Source organism: Stegostoma tigrinum, chromosome 21, assembly GCF_030684315.1.
Source record: "Stegostoma tigrinum isolate sSteTig4 chromosome 21, sSteTig4.hap1, whole genome shotgun sequence".
NCBI classification, from domain to species: Eukaryota; Metazoa; Chordata; class Chondrichthyes; order Orectolobiformes; family Stegostomatidae; genus Stegostoma; species Stegostoma tigrinum.
Window position 1 is genome coordinate 10,288,817 of NC_081374.1, and position 20,209 is coordinate 10,309,025.

General features: G+C 40.8%; 1 protein-coding gene across 1 annotated transcript; it reads left to right on the forward strand.

Moving 5' to 3' along the window:
* Positions 1 to 255: 255 nt before the first annotated feature.
* On the forward strand, positions 256 to 9,008 carry LOC125462749 (protein phosphatase 1 regulatory subunit 15B-like). Its single transcript, XM_048553070.2, has 2 exons — positions 256 to 2,014; positions 5,575 to 9,008. The coding sequence occupies exons 1-2, from the start codon at positions 620 to 622 to the stop codon at positions 5,764 to 5,766; spliced, it is 1,587 nt and encodes a 528-aa protein (XP_048409027.2). The 5' UTR covers positions 256 to 619; the 3' UTR covers positions 5,767 to 9,008.
* Positions 9,009 to 20,209: the final 11,201 nt, after the last annotated feature.

Genomic DNA, 20,209 nt, shown 5'->3' on the forward strand with positions numbered 1-20,209 from the left:
CAACGGTGTGAACTTTTGATCTCTTACTGAAACATTACCTCTCTCAGCAACGTCTGAAGAAGGACTGAGGCTCCGAAAGCTGGTGTCGTGTGGTTTCAGACCTGGTCCCACCATGACACACACACACCCCCCAAACAAGAGGTGACCTTTTGCAGTTCCCACTGGATGCCAGCCTCCTGGCTAGGTGGCAGCAGCGGGGGAGGAACGCGCGACGCCCGCCGTGTGTCTGATGAAATCGTGGCCTCCTCCCCCCCCCCTCCCCATTCCACTTTCATCCGCCTCGGGAGCTGGCGGAGTGTGCGAGGTTGGTTGCGTGTTGCGGGATGGACGGCGACAGGACCGAGATCTGGCAGCAGCAGCACCACCACCTTCACCTCCACCATCTCCTGCAGGTCGTTTCGCGGCTCCGGGCGGGCCGTTACGGCTGGGCCGCTTCTAATTTCAAAGTTTGGGCGCCGAAGTTCGTTGGTTCGCAAAATGGCGGCTGCGCCTTGAACCATTAGGGAACTGTCGGGCGGCGAAAAGTCAGTCGGTCTGTTGTGTTTTTTAATACATTGTTTTCGCCCCCACGGGCGTTTTTTTTTGTTATCGTGAATCTTTTCCAGCTTTTCAAAAAAAAATGAACTGGGAGCAGCCGGGCCCAGCCCCCGCGGCCGCCTCCTGCAGTGATGGGGGCCTTGGGGGAGACCCTGCCGGCCCTGCCCTCTACCAGAGCCCGTGGATGAGGCTGCTCTCTTTGTTTTACAGGCCGAACCCGGCCCGTTTCCACCGCCAGGAAGGGGACCCCCACCTGAGCCGCGGCTCGGGCCTTCTGGGGCCCGTCCTGGACAAAATGCGGGAAGTCAGCGGCGAGAGGGAGGCCGTTTCCCCCGTCGGGGGTCTCTGGGCCGCCGCCTGGCACTGGGTGGGGGCAGCCGAGCCTCCGCCTCAGGAGGAGGAGCAGCTAGAGGTTGTAGTGCAGGCGCCGCTGAAGATTCCCGAGGCTTCCCCTGCCGCTCGGACTGTCGTCCCGATCTTCCCCGGCTTGTTGTCCAAAGTGTTGGGGCGGATCTATTCCCTGGAAACGGCCAGCAGCAGCGACACCAGCCCCTTCCATCCACGTCTGCCTCATCCCTTGGACCTGGACAGTACGAGTTCAGGATTGCCCCAGTGGAGCTCTGACTATCCAGCAGCTTCTGTGCAGCAGCTGCTGGCCCCAGCACAGCCCAGCATCCAGCAGATGGAGAAACCCCTGAAATGCTTCCAGTATTACAGAGGGGTGGGCATTGCCACCCTTTCAGATCAGGACTACGGCTATTCCAGCTTGGAAGAGGACCATTTTGGCTCCCTGTGCCAAAACATGAGGTATTCAGGCAAAGGGGTGCCTGCTGAGCCTGCCCCCAGTGTAGATGACTGCTCTGAAGGTAATGATCTGAAGGCCAACAGGGTCACTTGCGTGGATAATGAAAAGGCAGTTTTGCTGCCCCTTTCACTTGACTTGACCATGCCCAACCTTCAGTGTTTGGATATTGAGAATACCATCAGAGATGCTGAATGGGATAGCGATGAGAGTAACAGTGATGAGTCGGAGGATGATGCTGAGGAAGAGGATGACTGCTATCCCATATCCAGACCTCATTGCTCTAATAAAACAATAGCTTATATTTTAGGAAGCAACTCCATTAGTGATAGTGATGACAGTGAGGAAGATGAGGACGGCGACTCAGATGACGATGGATTTGACAGCGATGGTAGCAGTTCTGAACTCTCAGATACTGATGAAGAACTGCTGAACATTTTAGCTGGGACCTCTGATCCTTATAACCTTATGAATTTTCAAGCCTGCATTAAAACCCGCCACAAAGAGGACGCAAGAACTGTATTCCAGTCCAGTTGCACTCAGCAACCCAAGTTGTGTACCATTGAGCTGGACGATGATTCAGACAGACTGGATAGTGGGTTTACCGACGAAATTCAGAGTGAACTACAGAAAACATTCACCAAAGTAGCTTCTGTAAAAAAGTGCTCCAAGAAGGTAACTAATTTTTGGTTTCCATATGTCAGACAATGATATCACTTGAGAATTGAAGATACAGGGACAAACAGACTTCAGACATTTCAACCTAATATTTCCTGAAATTTCTGTATTGACTATACTGTGAATCTCACATTAGTCTGGAACTAGCAGTTAAACTAGCATTAAAATAATGGATGCTATAATGCTTAATGTACGTGGTTAACTTAGTCACGACTTATGGAAAATTCAGAGTAATGTGTTTTAAGCGCTTAGGGTATGCTTTAGAAATGCCTTGTGAAAATGTTTTGCACGGAATTGCTGCATGTGATAATGTGCAACTTGAATAAAAATATGAGAGGTAGACTCTGCCCAAACAACACCCAGGGTTTTGTGAGCAAGTTAAACATGTGGCAAATACTTGTGTCACAAGCTTGTCTTATGTTAGATGAAACATCACAGTCAGCCACTACATTACCAGTGAGAACAAAAAAAAAGTAGTTGCTGGTAAGCAGAGAAGCATTTGGGTTATAACCCTGAGTTTGGAGGTAATGTTGGCCTGCTTCTGAACAGTCCCGTCGACTATGGCATGCTCTCCATATGAGTGGCCCACTTATTTGAGAGTGTGCTGAGTGGACCTGAAAAATCTTAAGCGGAGTTAGTAATTCTGTTTAAATAATTGGAGAAAGTGATTTGCATCACATGTCTTGAGGCTGTCTTTTCCTTTTATGTGCACCCTTCTTAGTGGAACTTTGCTTTTGTAAAGTAATTTGTATTAAGTGTTATGTGACTCAGTAGCTCAGTGGTTAGCATTGCTGCCTCAGCAACGGGGACTCAGGGCTAACTGAATTGCTCTTTTGAAAGCCATAGTGGACTTGATGGACTGAATAGCTGCCTTGTCTGCTTGTCATTCTGGATTTACCATCTTCAGGATCACTGGTTTGGAAGGGGAGCTGTGTAAAATCCACAACGGTTTGCTTAGCAACATCCAGTAGATAGCAAAGTCTGCAACCACTGCTAGAGTTGAGGGTAGGTGGAGGATATTGATCAAGCTGGCTGTTTGCTGTGGATGATGTCTTGCTTCTTGGTTACTATTGCAGTCACTGTCTTCAAGACAAGAGGCTTTGTTTCGGGGAGTCAGGAAGTGAGTGTGTATAACTGAGTATCCATTTTAGGGGTGCTCAAATATTTGTGGTATTGGAGATTTTGTGATGGGAATGCCATCAAATATCACAGATATTCAGACTCTGGGCTGGGATGGTTGTTGCACAAATTTAATTTGCCTTGTATGGTATCACTGAAGAGTGAGAGAGAATAAAACACAATTTCCTTTATTTTCTTTCCAAAGATGAGAAAGCAACGAGAAGATAGCAGTTGGATACCTACAAAATAATAAAGCAAATCAGCTAGATTACCAAGTACTTTTACTGAACTGGTAATTCCCTTGAGTTTAGTCAGTTGCCTTTTTTTGACTTTTTCTCAGAATGTTGGCATTTCATTGTTCTGGTGGTGCAGCTTAACCGAAAAGGACACTACTGTGTATTAATTTATAATATCTGACTCATTCAGCAGTCACTTGTAGCACTATTTCATCAATACCATGAATCAGATGTTCAGAGTGTACTTGGATTGAGTAAGAGCTTATTGAACTGTGTTGGAATCTTGGTGTGATTACAGAAAGAAATCCTCCATTGGGTTATTTGTGCCCAAGTGTTCAGACCCTAGTTTTCCTACTTGAAGTGGTTGTTTGGGACTTTATCCATATTTGGTGTTTTCTGGTTGGAATTACGGTAAAATTGAGCAAAAGAATCATTTTATGAATTTTAAAAAGTTGATAAGAATGAGCATCAGTTGCACATCTAGGTTATAAAGCAATAAATTCTGCTACTTTCCCAGCAAAATACTTCCAATATCTCAAATTTGTTCATTGCCCTCAACTTTAGATAGGTTTACTTAATGGTTCAGTAGTTAAAGCAGATGCCGTGCTTGAATTTTTTGAACAATGTGTTAGATTTTCTGCCACATGTCACTTACGTATTTGGCTAGATTGAAAACACAGTTAACTTTAGGTCAGAATTGTATCAGTGATAATGGGAACTGCAGATGCTGGAGAATATTTGATGAGGAGTCTAGGCCCGAAACGTCAGCTTTTGTGCTCCTGAGATGCTGCTTGGCCTGCTGTGTTCATCCAGCTTCACACTTTGTTATTCAGGTAAGAATTGTTAGTTTTAATATGGCTGTCACTGTTTCTGTACATAAATTTTATCTCAGTGCACCCACTTCATACTACCTTTTGGCGTTGGCTTATTGGGTTTATTTTGTTCAGATTCTGAAATATTTCTCTCTGTCTGCTCTATTCTCAGCACTTCGGTTGTCAGTTTGGTGCTATTGATTTCTCATGTTGGGAAACATTGCTGGAAGGTGATATAGAGATCAGTCATTTTAAGGCATTCATGCAGCTTTTTGTTTGGAGGTTAGAACAGGGCATTGTCTCCAGGCGTAAGTGTCTGCATCTTTAATGGAGCCTGCGTTCTTCATGGAATATATCTTGTATCAGCATTCTTCACAGTCCTATAATGTTTTTATGAGCAAGTCAATGTATACTCTAGTTTCTCAGTTATTGCAAAAAAAGTTAGGTTTTGTTTTTAGTTTCTCTAGCTCCCATCCCAAATAAATCAAAGGAAAATGGGAGCAGTTGGCCCCATTGGAGAATTTATTCAGATTGTCTCGAAGTGTGATGTATTTGTCAAATTTCTTATGAAGGGATGACTTACTGACTTCTTTCATGACTACACAATATCACTAAGCAATTTCCTCTCATAGCGACTTATGAAACGAAAATAGGCATCTGGCAATTAGTTGAATAGTGACAGCAAAACAAAAGTGAAAGAACAGCTACTGTTCCCGGAAGGTGGCTTGGTTCTTTGTTAGTTTATTTAATGCTACTCTTGTTAATTTAGAAACTCATCCTAACTGGTTGCAGTTCTTTCTTCACACCATATTTTAAGAGATGTTCAGATTACAGACAGTGCCTTTCAAAGATTCTTTATTTTGTCATGATTACAGAATGAGATCTACAAAGTAGACCAGCTGCAGTATTGGCCACCTCACTTGAGAGACTGCAATTAGACTCTTTTCATTCTAACAATTGTCAGATCCTAATACAGTAGTGTCTTGTTTGTGCTTTCATCTTTTGCATTAGTGACTATTCAAGACTCCTCAGTCTTGACAGTTGGAAACAAGTTTCCAAACTGTTTTTATTTCTACCTCCTGTTGCTCAATGCAAATTCAATTTATTGAACTTAAGCCAGTTTAAATCATTTTTCTTTTGGTTATTTGATACTTGAAGTCCTCTTAGCCACCACTTTTCAGATACTCTGGTAGAGATCGGCGAATTCTTAGTGTGTTCAAGTTGCATTCTGTTTTAATGAATTGATTTCTCTAGATGGGTACCATTCTTGGTGTGACTTGATATACTACAGAAGGTGATTATATAGAAGATAATTCCTAATGTTTCTATTACAGCTATCATTTTGGTATTAAATGTTTTGACGTTAAAACCACTCTTCTCTTAAATTTAGGTTGCCTTTGATGAGCACGTCACTGTCTATTATGTGAGTAACGAAGAAATCCGTAAAGGGCCCTGGGAAGAGTATGCCCGAGATCGCTGCAGATTCCAGAAACGAATTCAAGAGACTGAAGAGTCTATTGGCTATTGTTTTACCCTTAAACACCGGCGGACTGTGCTGGAAAATTTGCTACTGAGCAGCTAATGATCCGTGAGAGTAAAGGGCTTTGGAAATATTCATCTTGTTAATAGTTTATTTGCAAATTGCCCCTCGTTTTTGTTGAAGTTTTATGCACTCTCACACTTGCCTATCATTTAGGAATTGCTGGGAAGGTTGTTATGCAGTTAATGCTCAGTCAGTTTGCAACATGAAGGAACATGTGAAAAAATAATCACTATTTAGAGTTACAATGACATACCTAGGGAATTAAAATTGTGTTAAAATCTGCTTGCTAGATTGGTATATCTGCAAGTGTTATTTGATCTAATGATTACAGCATTACACTTTTATTGTGACATTATTTTTATGGTGTACACCAGTGGTTTCTCTATCCCTCGATAATATATGATCCAACTTCTGTGAATCACCTAGAGATGTCCTTGTGGTTTACTGAGGTACATCTGTTTTACCCCACTTGAATACCATTTGGGTAGTACAGCAGTTACTGCTAATAATAAAAACAAAAGTTCCCAAATAAAGATTGTATTTTGTGAATAAAGTATCTGGGTTTTTCCCAAGTTCCTTATTAACTGGAGTTTGCATTTAGGTTCGTAGTGAGTTTTGCTCCCTGTTTCCAACAACGTTTTCTTACAATCACATCTGATTTAGGGAGAATATAATGTCACATCTTACACTGTACTAGTTAGACAATGACAGCTTCTTTATTTAATTTTCTGATTTGTTGGTGCAGCCAAATTTCAGAACTGTCAGGGTGAAGGAAATGATTGTTTGCATTAATGGGTTATGTTTGTTAAAATTTGTATGCTGTATTGGGGGCTTTTGGTTAGACCTTTGATTTTTAAGCTTACCCTTTAAAAATTTTGGGAGATGGGGAGCATAAGTTTCATTGGTGAATAGGTTATTTGTGCAAATTTGTTGGATCCACTTCTGTCAATCATGTTTAAAGAAGCTCAGTTTCCTGTTTAGATTTTCTTCAGAGTGCTAACACACAGGAGTCTGTGTCACTGCTGTCTAATGTACTACAGTAGGAGTTTCCATTTCCCAAAGGTAGATGTAAACAGCACAGGTGGTGGCTATTTAGTGTCTCATGCCTGTGTTAGCTTTTTTTGTACGAGTGTTCCAATTAGTCCCACTTCACTGCTCTTTGAAGTAGCCTTGAAAGTTTTTCCCTGTTGATAAATTTGCCTCATCTGTTTCAACCTGCCAGGCAGTGCATTCCAAATGGACTTGTTGAGGTTAAAAAGAGAGTGACCAATTTACAAACCATGATTTGATGTTTCAGTGAAGCCTGGTCCTTAAATGTTGCATAAAAGGAATGTTAGTTCAAGCCAAACCAGCATGGAGTTTCCGGCAGAGATAATGGGAACTGCAGATGCTGGAGAATCCGAGATAACAAAGTGTGGAGCTCGATGAACATAGCAGGCCAAGCAGCATCTTAGGAAATGCTGCTCGGCCTGCTGTGTTCATCCAGCCCCACGCTTTATTATCTCTTGAGTTTCAGGATATATATGGTTTGCGGACTGAGCCATCCCTTTCATTTGACAATCGGAAGCTAATCATTAGCTGTTTTTAACTGAATTGTTTCTCAGCCTGGGATGGAAAACTATGATTTACAACATTAAACTACAGCCAATCTTTCTTTTTATCTTCCTAATCTGGTTGGCCTGGTAATCATGCCATGAAGTTACCATTGTATCTGATCACCATTCTGCACACTTTATTAGAGATGTTGTTCATAACGTATTACTTTCTTGAAATTGACTAGTTTGTTGCAGTAAATTTTTAAAAGATGATTGCAAGTCGTTAAGAATTTATCAAGAATGATCAAGAACCATTACTAAATCTTTGAGTATGGATTTTAAATTGTTACTTTTCCTGTTGTATTTCAGTTTGATTTTTAAGTATGTACATTAATCAAATTCAGTTCCTGACTGTATCTGAGAAAAGTTCAGTTGAATTTTTGTTTTTGACAGTGCGTAGCTATGTCACGCAAAAGTTGTTCCACTTTCTTGGAAATGTGATTGAATATATAGTTGGCAGAAGATTGTGATGGCGTTATTGATAGGATTTCTCTTTCAATTTGATTGGATGTGTTTATCCTATATTGGTCTTGCGGTTGCCAAGGCTTTAGACTTCAGTGGTTTGATCTGCGATTAGTATCCTTGCTTAAGTATAAAGCTTAAGAATTGATCTGTTTCAAAAGTGTTTGATACTAGTCACATCTTACTGTACTTCAGCCTCTGCATTTGTGACGTTGTGCTTTAGGCAACTTTTTGCAGTCCCCAAATTGGATGGTAAAACAGTTGCAGATTGACAGTCCTTGATTCCAGGTTGCTGAATGTGGTCCTTAATATTTCTTTGTGAGGCATCTTTTTCAGAATTTGATTGTGTTTGATATTTCTGAAGTTCATCTTTTAGCTCACATTGAAATGTTATGGCAAACTTGTAGAAAGTGAGATTAAATTCTGAATCTGGTTTTCCAGATGTAATATTGAATTACCAATTAACAATACTGAATTTGAAACTAGTTATTTCTGATGAATTAGGTGACATTTGCACGTTAAAATTTACTACCTAAAATTGCTTTTTAAAGAAACCATGCCTAGTTTTGTTTCAAATACAGATGATCTTGCCTGTAGTGCCCTCTTCTAACAATTCACCTCTTTTGAGAAAACGCTTCTCTCCTCAGATAGCAACAATCATGTTAGTGTTCCAACTCGATCAAGGAGCTGGGAGATTGACAAAAATCTGACCCTGATCTTTGCATGTTATGTGTGCAGTGTTCATTTGTTACTGGAGTTGACTGATGAATTCCCCCTTTATTGGAAAAAATGTTTGTGTAAGTAAATTATATAACAATTGGGAATTAGAACTCAGATTATTGCAAACATTATTTGACTTGAAGGGCAGCGCTTCCACATACACTTCAATTCAACCTTGAATCTCCACTTTGTGTACAACAAATGAGTGTATGACCTTGGCTTGTCCAACCGATGGAATCAATTTTGGACCATCTTCCTTCTGTAATTTATTTATCAAGGAACTAATTGTATTTTTGTATAATTTTGCAGATTTGTAAACAATGTAAAGAAAATTATATTAATTTACATAAGATTTAGGATAAATAGATGTTTGTGACTTGTAATTTCCCATCAAATGTTTATGAACGTCACAGTAAATTGAGACATCTGTGTGCCTGAAGCACTCAATAACCCAATAGTGTCACTCTCAAATAAAATATTAATGTGCATCATCTCAGTTCATTATTAACTTTTGTACTGATCTGTATTATTGCAGATTCTATTATTTCAGTCCAAAGTGATGGATCAATGCAAGTTTTGAACTATGTCCCTTTTACAGTAGTGGGCTGAGACTGTTGGTTACTGAGTGGGTGTCTACCAGCCAACAAAGTAAGAGTATTCCATTAATAGGGACTAACTTCACTAATTCCATATATGAAGAAGCAACTCCACCAAAAGTACATGCCTCTAATTTTGTCTACTTCTGTATGGCAAAACTGGGAGTTACTGTTTGGAGCTGATTTGGTACGCTGTTTGGAGTACATGGATGCTAGGCGTTTCTGTGTGCTGTGGAGTGGTGATTGTCAAGTGAAGACCTGTTAAGTTGGGGCTAATACTTGCATTTAGAAGTAATAGATAAAGCAGAGTAAGGCTGCCTTCATGAAAGAGGACTTAAGCTTGACAAATTTATTAAATTCTGAAGAAATATCAAACATAGTAGATGCAGGGGAGCCAGTAGTTAAGTATTTTGATTTCCAAAATACTTAAAAGTACTACAGTGTTAGGCTACTCTAGAGTACTGGGAGTTGTGTACTAGTGTGAAGACTGGATTGTGTAATTTTTTAAAAAAGACACTGGAAAAAGCGACAGATGTTCAGACCCTTAAGCGCTCTCCTCTGTTCTGCTAAGTGATGGCTGAGACACTCCAACCCCATTTATCCACCTTAGCCCAATATCCTGAGATTCTTATCTTTGAGAGAGAGCACCATCGCATGATTGAAGTGAAGTATCTGCTCTTCTGGAGATTTAGCACAAGTCACAGGTGGAATGGCTGCCTCCTAATCTCTCTCTCTTTCATGATACTGAACATTTTCTAATCAACCTTGAGAGATGTTGCTTGCACACGTGGAGCAGGGTGTGACATGACATGGCCTAGCCTAAAGGTGAGGGTACTAACACTGTGCCATAAGTGGCTCCTCATCTGACACTTCTGTACATTAGGGTCAAAATTAGCACTAGCTGGATATCGGCAGCATCTGTGGTGAGATCGGACAGATTTTCAAGGATTTTATGGAAATTTTTGCAGTGTTTTAATGTGAGCTTGTTTGATTTTTGTGGTGTTCAGAGGCAGAAGGCCCCAAAGTTGTGAATGATCTACATTCCTATAACCTTTTTCACGGTCCAAAGTCCTTTGCAACTTTGAAATATGTAGACCAAAATAATTGTAGTCAGGAAGCACAGCAGCCATAATTGCATTTAGAAAAGATCCTGCAGGTTGTAATCTGATGCTAGTTGAGAAATTAACACTGGCAGAGTGTCTGGGAGAAGGAGAGCCCCTCAGAGTGCTTTTGGATGTATAATGTTTATCTGAAGAGGCAGAAGGAACTTCTAATTTGAAAGGTATCATCTCTACAATAGTATGGTGATCCATCAGTATTGCATTGAAACGTCAGGTTGGATTTTTGTATTTGGGCTCACCACATTCTAGAAACCAATGACCCGAGTCAAAGGGTGTGTGCTGCCAACTGAACCCCAGTTTACATATTTGTTTATCAGACCTAGAAGAAGTTTTTAGTTGTGTATACTTGCAGTTTTTAACTGTTTCAAGCTGGTACAGCTTTTGCTTGAAAAACAGTCCTGCGAAAGGCACAGTAGCCACACAGGCACTATCCCAAAGCTTCTGTGTTGCACAAGGCTCAGTCACGGCTGATGGGATGTTTTGAATCACCAAATCTGTTCTCAGTTTGATTGTACAATGCAAACAGACTGATTTTGTGTCCTGATTTTTATTTTAAATCACTTCCTTTGTGAAACTTTAAATATAAATTTTATACCTATGAACCTATGCATATTGTGAAGCTACATGTCAATATACAGGGTCCTGTTCTTTTAAAAACAGAACATGTATGCACACTACTTCTTTCAATTTAAACTCTGTGGCAGTCATCCTCTGCCTTGACCAATCAGATTCAACATCATGCTTTAAAATTTAAGCACATCCTAGCCATGATCACTGGCGCATTCTCTTTGGTAACACTTCTCCCATTTAGTCGCTGTCCCCTCATACAGAATAAATTGTTTTTTTTCCCCTTTTGCATTTCTTTTCAAATGTTCTGATTAATAACATTAAATGTTTCATAGAATCTGTTCACAGCATCCCATCCCTATTGCCATTCCCCCTATAACCCACCTAATTTACACATCTGTGAACACTATGGGCAGTTTAGCACAGCCACTTCACCTAGCCTGCACTTCTTTGGACTGCGGGAGAAAAACCACACAGATATGGGGAGAGTGTGTAAACTCACACAGTCGCCCAAGGCTGGAATCAAATCCAGGTTCCTGGTGGTGTGAGGCAGAACTGTTAACCACAGCCAGCATGTCACCTGTGAACAGTTTGATAAGCTGTTTTTTTTTTTTTAAGAGCTGCCTTATTCACTTTTTGCATATTTCCTGTTCAGAGATGTTGTTATGCACCTCTGGAGCCAGTCGGACTTGAACTTGGACCTGCTGGCTCAGATGCATTACCACTGCTGTATCAGAGCCCCTTGTTTATCTAATCAACCTGTTCAGAGATGTTATTACCAAGCTCTGGAATAAATGGGACTTGAGCCCAGTCCTCCTCGTTCAAATATTGGGTCACTAGCTCTGCACCACAAGAGGCTTCTTACTCCCATCAGATTTTTTTTTTTTACTACATTTTCTAATCAACCTCTTCAAAGATGTTTTTACAAAGCTCTGGAGCAGTTGGGACTTTAATCTGGTTCTCCTGGCTCAGAGATAGGGACTCGGTGCACCACAAGAACCCTCATTCATCTTTTAAGAAGGTGCTAGTATACATCAGCTGCTGTATTTGATGTCATTCTGGTAGGTATGTAGGTGGCTGCTAGGCACTGCCTGAATAGGCAGAGAATATACAACCATTGTGGTTAAAGTTCTTTCGAGCATAATGCGGATTAGAAAAGGACAGAAATGGAATTGGCTGAGATTTTGTATGCATTTTATCTAAATATACACATAGCAGCTATTTGGAGGATATCCTGGAGGTAACTTAGTTCTCCTTAGCTATCAGTTTTAAAAAAAAAAGTTATCATTTTGCTCTCTGCAGGAGTTTGCGTTTCTGTGACCCAATGATGTTTAATTTGCCTGGATCTGTCGTCCCAATGGATCAGACCCTGCAGCACTCGCTGCTTAAGCATTGAAAAGGAATCCAGGTAGGAGGGGGTCAACCCTAGAATTCAAGATAATCTGCATAATCAGTCCAGGTTTTGAGAGATCGTGAAGAATGTTTATTTCAAATGAAAAAAGCAATGAAGAACTTCTGTTTCGTGGAGAGACTTTGAAAGTTATGATTAAATCGTCTCTGATGTAAGAATAATGAGGGGACTTAGTACTGTTACCCCAAATTCTGAGGGGCTCTGTTACAGAGAGTAGATAAAGGGGCGGGGGGGGGGAAGAAAAGTTTTCCGCTCCCAACAAGTTGCACAGAGAAAATGGTTAAAAGTACTGGAGTGGTTTTGTGATGTACATTGATTTAATTTGGTCTTAGGTTTATTTTTCCAGCAATGTTTTTGTCAAAGCTTTTCATCTTGCATTCAACAGGCCAGTTCACAAGAATACTATTGTAGGCACCAATGTGTGGGGAAATGCAACAATCCTACCATAACAGTGCATCCATTCATACTGATTGACTATTAAATGTCAGGTTTTAAACCAGATAAGTTGACATATTGTTCAGAGTATCGTCCCAAGAAATGAACCAATAAGTGGCTGTCACCCATTGTGTTGTACTCCTAAAGCACAACAAAATGAGTCATACAGTGCAGAAACCGGCCATTTGGTCAAACCAATCTATGCCGGTTTGCATGTCAAATGCCGTTCCTGTGGAACTGATGGATGTGGGTGCGATTACGATGTTTAAAAGACATTGGGCAAGTATGTGAATAAGAAATGTTTGGAGGGATATGGGCCAGGTGCAGGCAGTGGGGATTACGTTTGGCATGAACTGGTTCGACCAAACAATCTGTTGCCGTATGACTCTTCTGATTTTAAAAAAACTTGCATACTGCATTTCTGAAAAAAAATTATGCCCTGATTAAAATGGTGGTGGACATTGTTTTCAAAAGTAACCATTAAAAAGCAATTTGCAGTATAATCAGAAAGGAAATGTATGCAGGACTATAAGAAAAAAGGGAATTGAGAATACACAGTGTGGCGCTGGAGGAACAGCAGGCCAGGCAGCATCATTGGGGCATGAAAGTTGATGTTTTGGATCGGGGCCTTTTTTCAGATTCCCACTTCTCTGGTGCTGTCTGGCCTGCTATGTTCCTCCAATTCCATATTGTGTTGTCTCTGACTCCTGTATCTGCAGTTCTTGCTATCTTGGAATGTGGACTAATTGGATAGATCCTTCAATAAGCCGGCACAAGCACTACATGCTGAGTGTCCTCCTGGGCTTTAAAAGTATCATTCCACCCACAGGGAGGTGATGGTCTAGCACTATTATTGATGGACTGTTAATTTACAGACTCAAGTAACATTCTGGGGACTTGGGTTCAACTTCCGGCCATGACAAATGTGGAATTTGAATTCAATTTTAAAAGTCTGGAATTAAGTGCCTAATGTTGGCCGTGAGTCCGTTGCTTATTGTTGAGGTATACCTGTCTGGTTCATTAATGTCCTTTAGGGAAAGAAATTGCCAATCTTACCTGGTTTGTCCTACATGCAACACTTTAGACACACAATTTTGTGGGTGACTCTTAACTGCCGCCTGGGCAATTAGGGATAGGCAATAAATTCTGGCCTTGCCTGTGAAAGAATAATTTAAAAACAGCATTGCAGTAATGTTGATGCTTGGAATCGGACCAGGTCCCTGGAACAGTAGCAACTGGATGTGTGGCTGATTGCCTGCCACGTTGGCTTACTATTGCAATATCCCTTGTCAGCTGTAACACAAACCTCTTCAATATTTAATGTTCTTATTTGCTGTTCTTTTCCAACCCCATTTCATCATTTATCAAAAGAAGCAGTTTTTTTTTCTCTTTAAAGAGCAAAATGGCAAAAAAAAATCATGCAGTGCTGAAAATTCAAAACCTTTGGGGGAAAAAAAATCAGTGAAGGGAGTCAGCAGTGTTTGTGGGAAGGAAGTATGTTAATCTGTCAGGTATGACGCCTGAAAGGTGGACAGTGAGTTAAATAACAACAAATGTAAGGGCAATAAAGCTTTATTTTGTGGTGGCTGTTTTAGGAACTTACTGCTTGCATTTTCACTTTTTGTTTCACAGAGCTCCTGTAGTAGGTGTCACTTGTGGCTCAGTGGGTAGCTCCTTTTCGAGATTGTAATTTCATTCCTGCTGCTGAAGTTCAAGAAGAAAGGTAAGAGTTTTTGTAAGAAATGGCCTGCACCATCAGATTGCCAATCTCTGCTCCTATGTTTTTGCACTAGGACTAAGCTCCGCAATTCTGGCCTGGTCTTTCAGTCCCAGCTGCTTTGCAAATGCAGGGAATACCTGGAGGCAGGATAGTTGGGAGAAGAGAATCTTACAATCCTCCTTTTTACATCAGTAGGTGCTGAATTCTGTGAACAGTCCAATTGTCCCAAATCTTGTGTTGAATATTGCTATTTCCAGCTTAGTTTAACAGGAGAAAATATTTTCAAAAAAATGCATATGAATCTTGATTATCTCATAGCACTGTCTGTGGGTCAGGAGGTTGGGGAGAGGGTGAGCACTGTCTTCTGATTGAGGTGGGTGTGAGAATAAAAGTTATGGGGGGGGTGGGGGAAGAGGTTGAACCTAACTTGGATTCACTTATGCTCTTGAGCAGGTTGTAAATGAGCTGTGAATATTCTTAGTAAGTTCCTGCAAAAGGGACGATATGTAGAGATTAATTAGGACAAGTATGCAGCAAGTCACTGAGCAGCATGGGCAGGGTAAACCTGTAATCCAAAGATTAAAATTTGGCATCGGTATCATGGGTTTCACCTACTTTAAGACTTAATCAGGCTCCTGAGGAGTATCAGTAACATACATTTGAATCAGAGGGCTCTCCTCCATATCAAGAGAATTTGGGCCATAACAGCTTCTGGAATTCTCAGTGCAACACTGAGGTAGTGCTGACCTGTTGGAAAAGTTATTGTTCAGATGAAACTTTAAACTGAATCCCTCCCTACCCCCTCAGGTAGTGAATGATCCAATGATGTTAGGTCCAAGAAGCGCAAGGCAGTTCCATCTGGTGTCTCAGTCGCCAATACTTCACCCTCAACCAATATAACTAAAGCCGATTATCTGCTATTATAGCATAGCATTGTTTGTGGGAACTTACTGTGAACAAATTGACTGCGGGATTTCCTGCATTACAAAGGTGGCTCTGCTTAATAAATAATTCATAAGCTATAAAGTGTAAGGTTGTGACCGATGCTACATAAGTACCAATATTTTCTTATTCTAAATTGAATTTGAAGAGGGGGTGGAGTGGAAGAAAGGGAATTATAATCAAACAAAAGTGTTAATCCATCTGAAGTGGTTTGGTTGCAACATTGATCCTCTTGTGCACTTTCTGTTCAGTTTCTGGCTGATCCATGAGAGCAGAAGGTGAAAACTGATGTTATCCTTGAATGGATGTTTCTCCCAATTGGACTTCACCAAGAATGTCTCCATGGTGCTTTTCAGAACATGGTCAGCGGAACGTGGAACAGTGGGTAATACATTGCATGGGCCAAATAAGGAGAGACTGGGAACAGATGGGTCTTTTTTGGAGTGATAGGCAGTGACTAGTAGGGTGCTGTCCGGATTGGTGCTTGAGTCCACTTAGCCACAATAAATAAATGATCTGATAGGCGAATTAATGCAAATGATGACGCAAAACTGGGTGGGATTGTGAGGAGAATACAGCAAAGTTTCAAAGTGACTCAGACAAGATGACTGAGTGGGCAAACACATGGCAGATACAGTACAAGATGGCTAAAAGTAGTTGTGCCGTTTGGTGTGAAAAACAGTGAGGAAGAGTATTGTGTAGATCTGGATGAACTTGTATACCAGTCAGTGAAAATAGACAGGAGAGTTCAAAAAACAATTAGGAAGGCAAACGGTATGTTGGCCTTCATTAAAAGCGTATCGGAGTCCAGAACTTGGGCCATTTTACTGCAGTTACACAGGGTCTTGGTGAGACCAGTGGTGGATTATTCCTAACTCAGATTGTAAGAACTGTCAATGCTGGAGTCAGAGATAACTGTGGAGCTGGAGGAATGCAGCAGGCCAGGCAGCATCAGAGTAGCAGGAAAGTTGACGTTTCGGGCTGGGACCCCCCTCCTCCTTTGCTGAAGAAGACGTCCTGACCCGAAACGGCAGCTTTCCGGCTCTTCTGATGCTATTGTGGAGTATTCCTTGCTGTTTTTGTCTCTATCTGAGGAAGGAAATGCTGACTGTGGAGGGAGCACAGTGAAGGTTTATCAGGCTGATTCCTGGCACAGCAGAACTGACATATGGCGAGAAATTACATCACTTAGGACTGTATTCACTGGCATTGAAAAGAATTTGGAGGTGGGGATGGTGGTCAGGATTTTCATAGAAACAAGGCTGGATAGACTAAATGCAGGGAGAATGTTTTCCCTGACTCGGGAGGTTAGAACCAAGGAACAGCTTTAGGATATAGGGTGAACCATTTAGGACTGACATGAAAATTTTCTTCACTCTAAAGGTGGTGAACCTTTTATCACAGAAAGCTGTGGAGACTATGTCACTGAATATGTTCACCAAAGATTGAAAATACTTGAGATGTTAAAAGCTTCAAGGGTTATGGGGGTGGGGTGGAAAAAGGAATGGAGAATGGACCATAATCGTATGATTGGCAGAAGCAGGCTCAAAGAGCAAAATGGCCTACTGCTACTCCTGTTTTCAAAGTTTCTGTGTTGCTTCTGGATTCCAGCAACTGAACAGGGCTGACAAAATTATGCTGAGAAAAGAATCTAAAGGCTGATTCAACAGATTTGGACAATCCCAGCTGCTGGGTTATCTGGAGGTCATGCCTGTGTTGGTGAGCACTATTTACTGATCTGCATGCCAGCTCACACAAAATGTGCATTTCATTGATTTATTCTTGTAGTGAGTGGCTTTAGTGACCCATCGTGACCCATTTACCATGCTGCCCGAAGTAAAACAAATGAAGGAAGGAGGGGACATTCTCTCGGTATCTACCCTAACAGTCCCCTCAAGTTTTTTTTTATTCGTTCAGTCGGAAGACAGATTTCCTTCCTTATTGGGTGGGTGTTTAACAGCAATCAACAGTGGTTACAATAAAGTCAGCTCTCTACTCCAGATTTTATTGAATTCAAATTTTTATGGTATTCAGACTCAAATCCCCATTAATCTAGATTCTGGATTGCTAACTCAGTGATCTTGCTGATAGGCCACCTCCTCCATTTCTAAGTTTCAATAGGATCACCTCTCATTCTTCTAAATGTCAATGGACATAGACCTGACCCATTCAGGTCAGGGGAAAAGCCCTAAGTGCTGATACTATACATCATACAAAAGATTTCAGGACACAATGAATCTGGGGAGTTGTTATACAGGGTTTTTTTGTCCTACCCCAGAAGTGTTATCACACATAACTTAGCAACCTTCCCATTGCCAAAATAGCCTTTTTTTTTGTAAACTTCTAACCATAACCATTAAAAACAATTGTGTAGGCAACTGAGCATTTACAAGCAAAGCCCATTGTGGGCAAAGCAACACATCAAAAGTGAGGGTGTGGTGTGTGTTGGCTAGGGAGAGCAACAATTTGATATGCAGCTTAACCCAGTTGGTTAATTGTATTTAGGCAGTGGGCATTAATTGAAGATTCACTTGTGCTTGCTGAAAGGAGTTGTGAACACTCAATGCGAAACTTTCAGCTGGTTACCCCACCTAGGGTATCAACCATCACTTTGGGAAGCCCTGTCTTTATCTTGATGTAGATTAGAGCCATGTCCTCTAGTCTTCCACTGTCCTATAAATTGGAAATAATCTATCAAAGGGGTAGACGTGTGACATTGTGAAAATGTTTAAATATTAAATCAACTAGAGTAACTTTGTCCTTGTGGCAAACCAATCAAATCTTTGGAAAGTCAATTCCTAATCTTTTAACTGATTATTAACTACATTGACTTGTATTTATTTATATAACGTCTGTAACATAATCGTGTCCCAAGGTGTTTCACAGGTGCATTATCAAACAAAGTACAGCACTGAACTTTATAAAAAGCTACAAGGATAGGTGACCAAAAGCTTTCTCAAAGGGTCCAGTTCCAAGGAGCTGCTTAGATTTGTAGGGAGGTTTAGGAATCAAATTCCAGAAGCTAGCAGATACTATGTAATCCATTTAACCATGTGAGGACAGTTTTTCCTAACCTCCAGACAAATCAGACCCTATGACTTGTGGTTTTCACCTTGCGAATTTCTTCCTGGCAGCTCAGTCACCCTGATGTTCTGTGGAGTGTTTGGTTACTCTTACATTGGAAGCTGTACAGGACGTTGGTGAGGTCTCTTCAGGAATACTCTGTCCAGTTCCGATTGCCTAGTTATAGTAAGGATATTATTAAACTGGGTAGGGTTCAGAAGAGATTTATCAGGATGTTGCCAGGTATGGAAGGTTTGAGTTTTAAAGAAAGTATGGATAGGCTGGGACATTAATTTCGCTGGAGCATAGGAAGTTTAGAGGTGACCTTACAGAAGTTTATAAAATAATGAGGGGTATAGACAGACTTAATGCTAGTTGCCTTTTCCCTACGTTGGGGGATTTCAAGACTAGCGGCCACATTTTTAAGATGAGGGTAGAAAGATTTAATAGGGGCATCTTTTTTGACATAGAGGATGGTTTGCATGTGGAATGAACTTGCTGATGAAGTAATGGATGTTGGTACAATTGCTACATTTAAAAGACATTTGGATAAATGCATCAATATGAATCATTTTGGAGGGATATGGTTCAGGACCAGGCAGATACTAGTTAGTTTGGGATTATGTTCAGCATCAACTAATTGGACAGAAGGGCCTGTTTCCATCTTCTATGACAGGGCACCAATAGCAATCTTAATCTGTGCCTGTGGTAAACTTTGTGGCCTTTCAATTTTTAGTTGATGGTGGGAATATGGCTAACATAATTCCTGTCCCTGACTTAGCAATTCTCTTTTTGAGGGTTTTAATATTGTCATAGAGTTGGTGGAAACATTTTCATTCCCATTCGAAATGCGAGTACAATCTGTTCAGGAAATGACTTTTGTTAAAAGACAAGTGATATGTGAGCAATTTGTAACCTACTGCTACAGTTGGGATGTTTCTCAATATTCGACTCCTTTTGTTTTTTTTTGTAACTAGTCCTGGCAGGCTCGTTTCAGTGGATTTGTTGAGAATATCTTCACTACATTTTTACTGTGATAAGTTTCATTTCTGATTTTGAATCAATGACAAAAGTAATTAATACTGAAATTTATTCCTTAAATTTCTGAATGACTGCCCCTTTATTATAGCATTATCTCTCTCTTAGTTTCTCAATAATGCTGTGTTTTGAGAGAGATCTTATAGCCGTGCCTTCAAACATTAAATCTCACTGGCACATTAATCAGGCACAAAGGTCAGTGGGGCTGGGGAGGGGTGTGGTTTTGAGGGGAACGAGGTGGTGTTTAGCAGGAGAAATATTCTTCACTTTTACAATCATAGAGATCCACAGCCCAAAAAAAGGCCCTTCAGCCCATCATGTCTGTACCAGTCACAAACAACCACCTCACTATGAGCCAGGTTCTGTCAGGATTTTGAGGTAGTTCTATGAGAGCAAAGAGATAGAGTTTCTTCAGCATCTGAAGTAGTTTCAGGGTATTAGTTAGGAACACAGGACTAGCAATCGCCCAATCATTCTCTCAAACCTGTCCCACCACTCAGTAAGATCATGGCTGACCTGTACCCTGGGTCTGTTTCTGTCTTTGCTATCTGAGATCCCTGGAAACCTTATCCAACAAAGATGTATCATTCTCAATCTAAAGAGTATCAATTGACCTGACTCAACAATGAATTGTAATCAACCAAAATTGTAAATGATAAATAATAGCTTAAGTGTCTTTTCAGTACCATGGTAACATTCATAATGTCTTATTGTCTAACAGAATCTTGGGTCATCTGAGGACTTGATGAATGACCATCTTTCTTGTTGAATGGTAATCGCAATAAATAAATGAATACAGAATACAGTGTGGA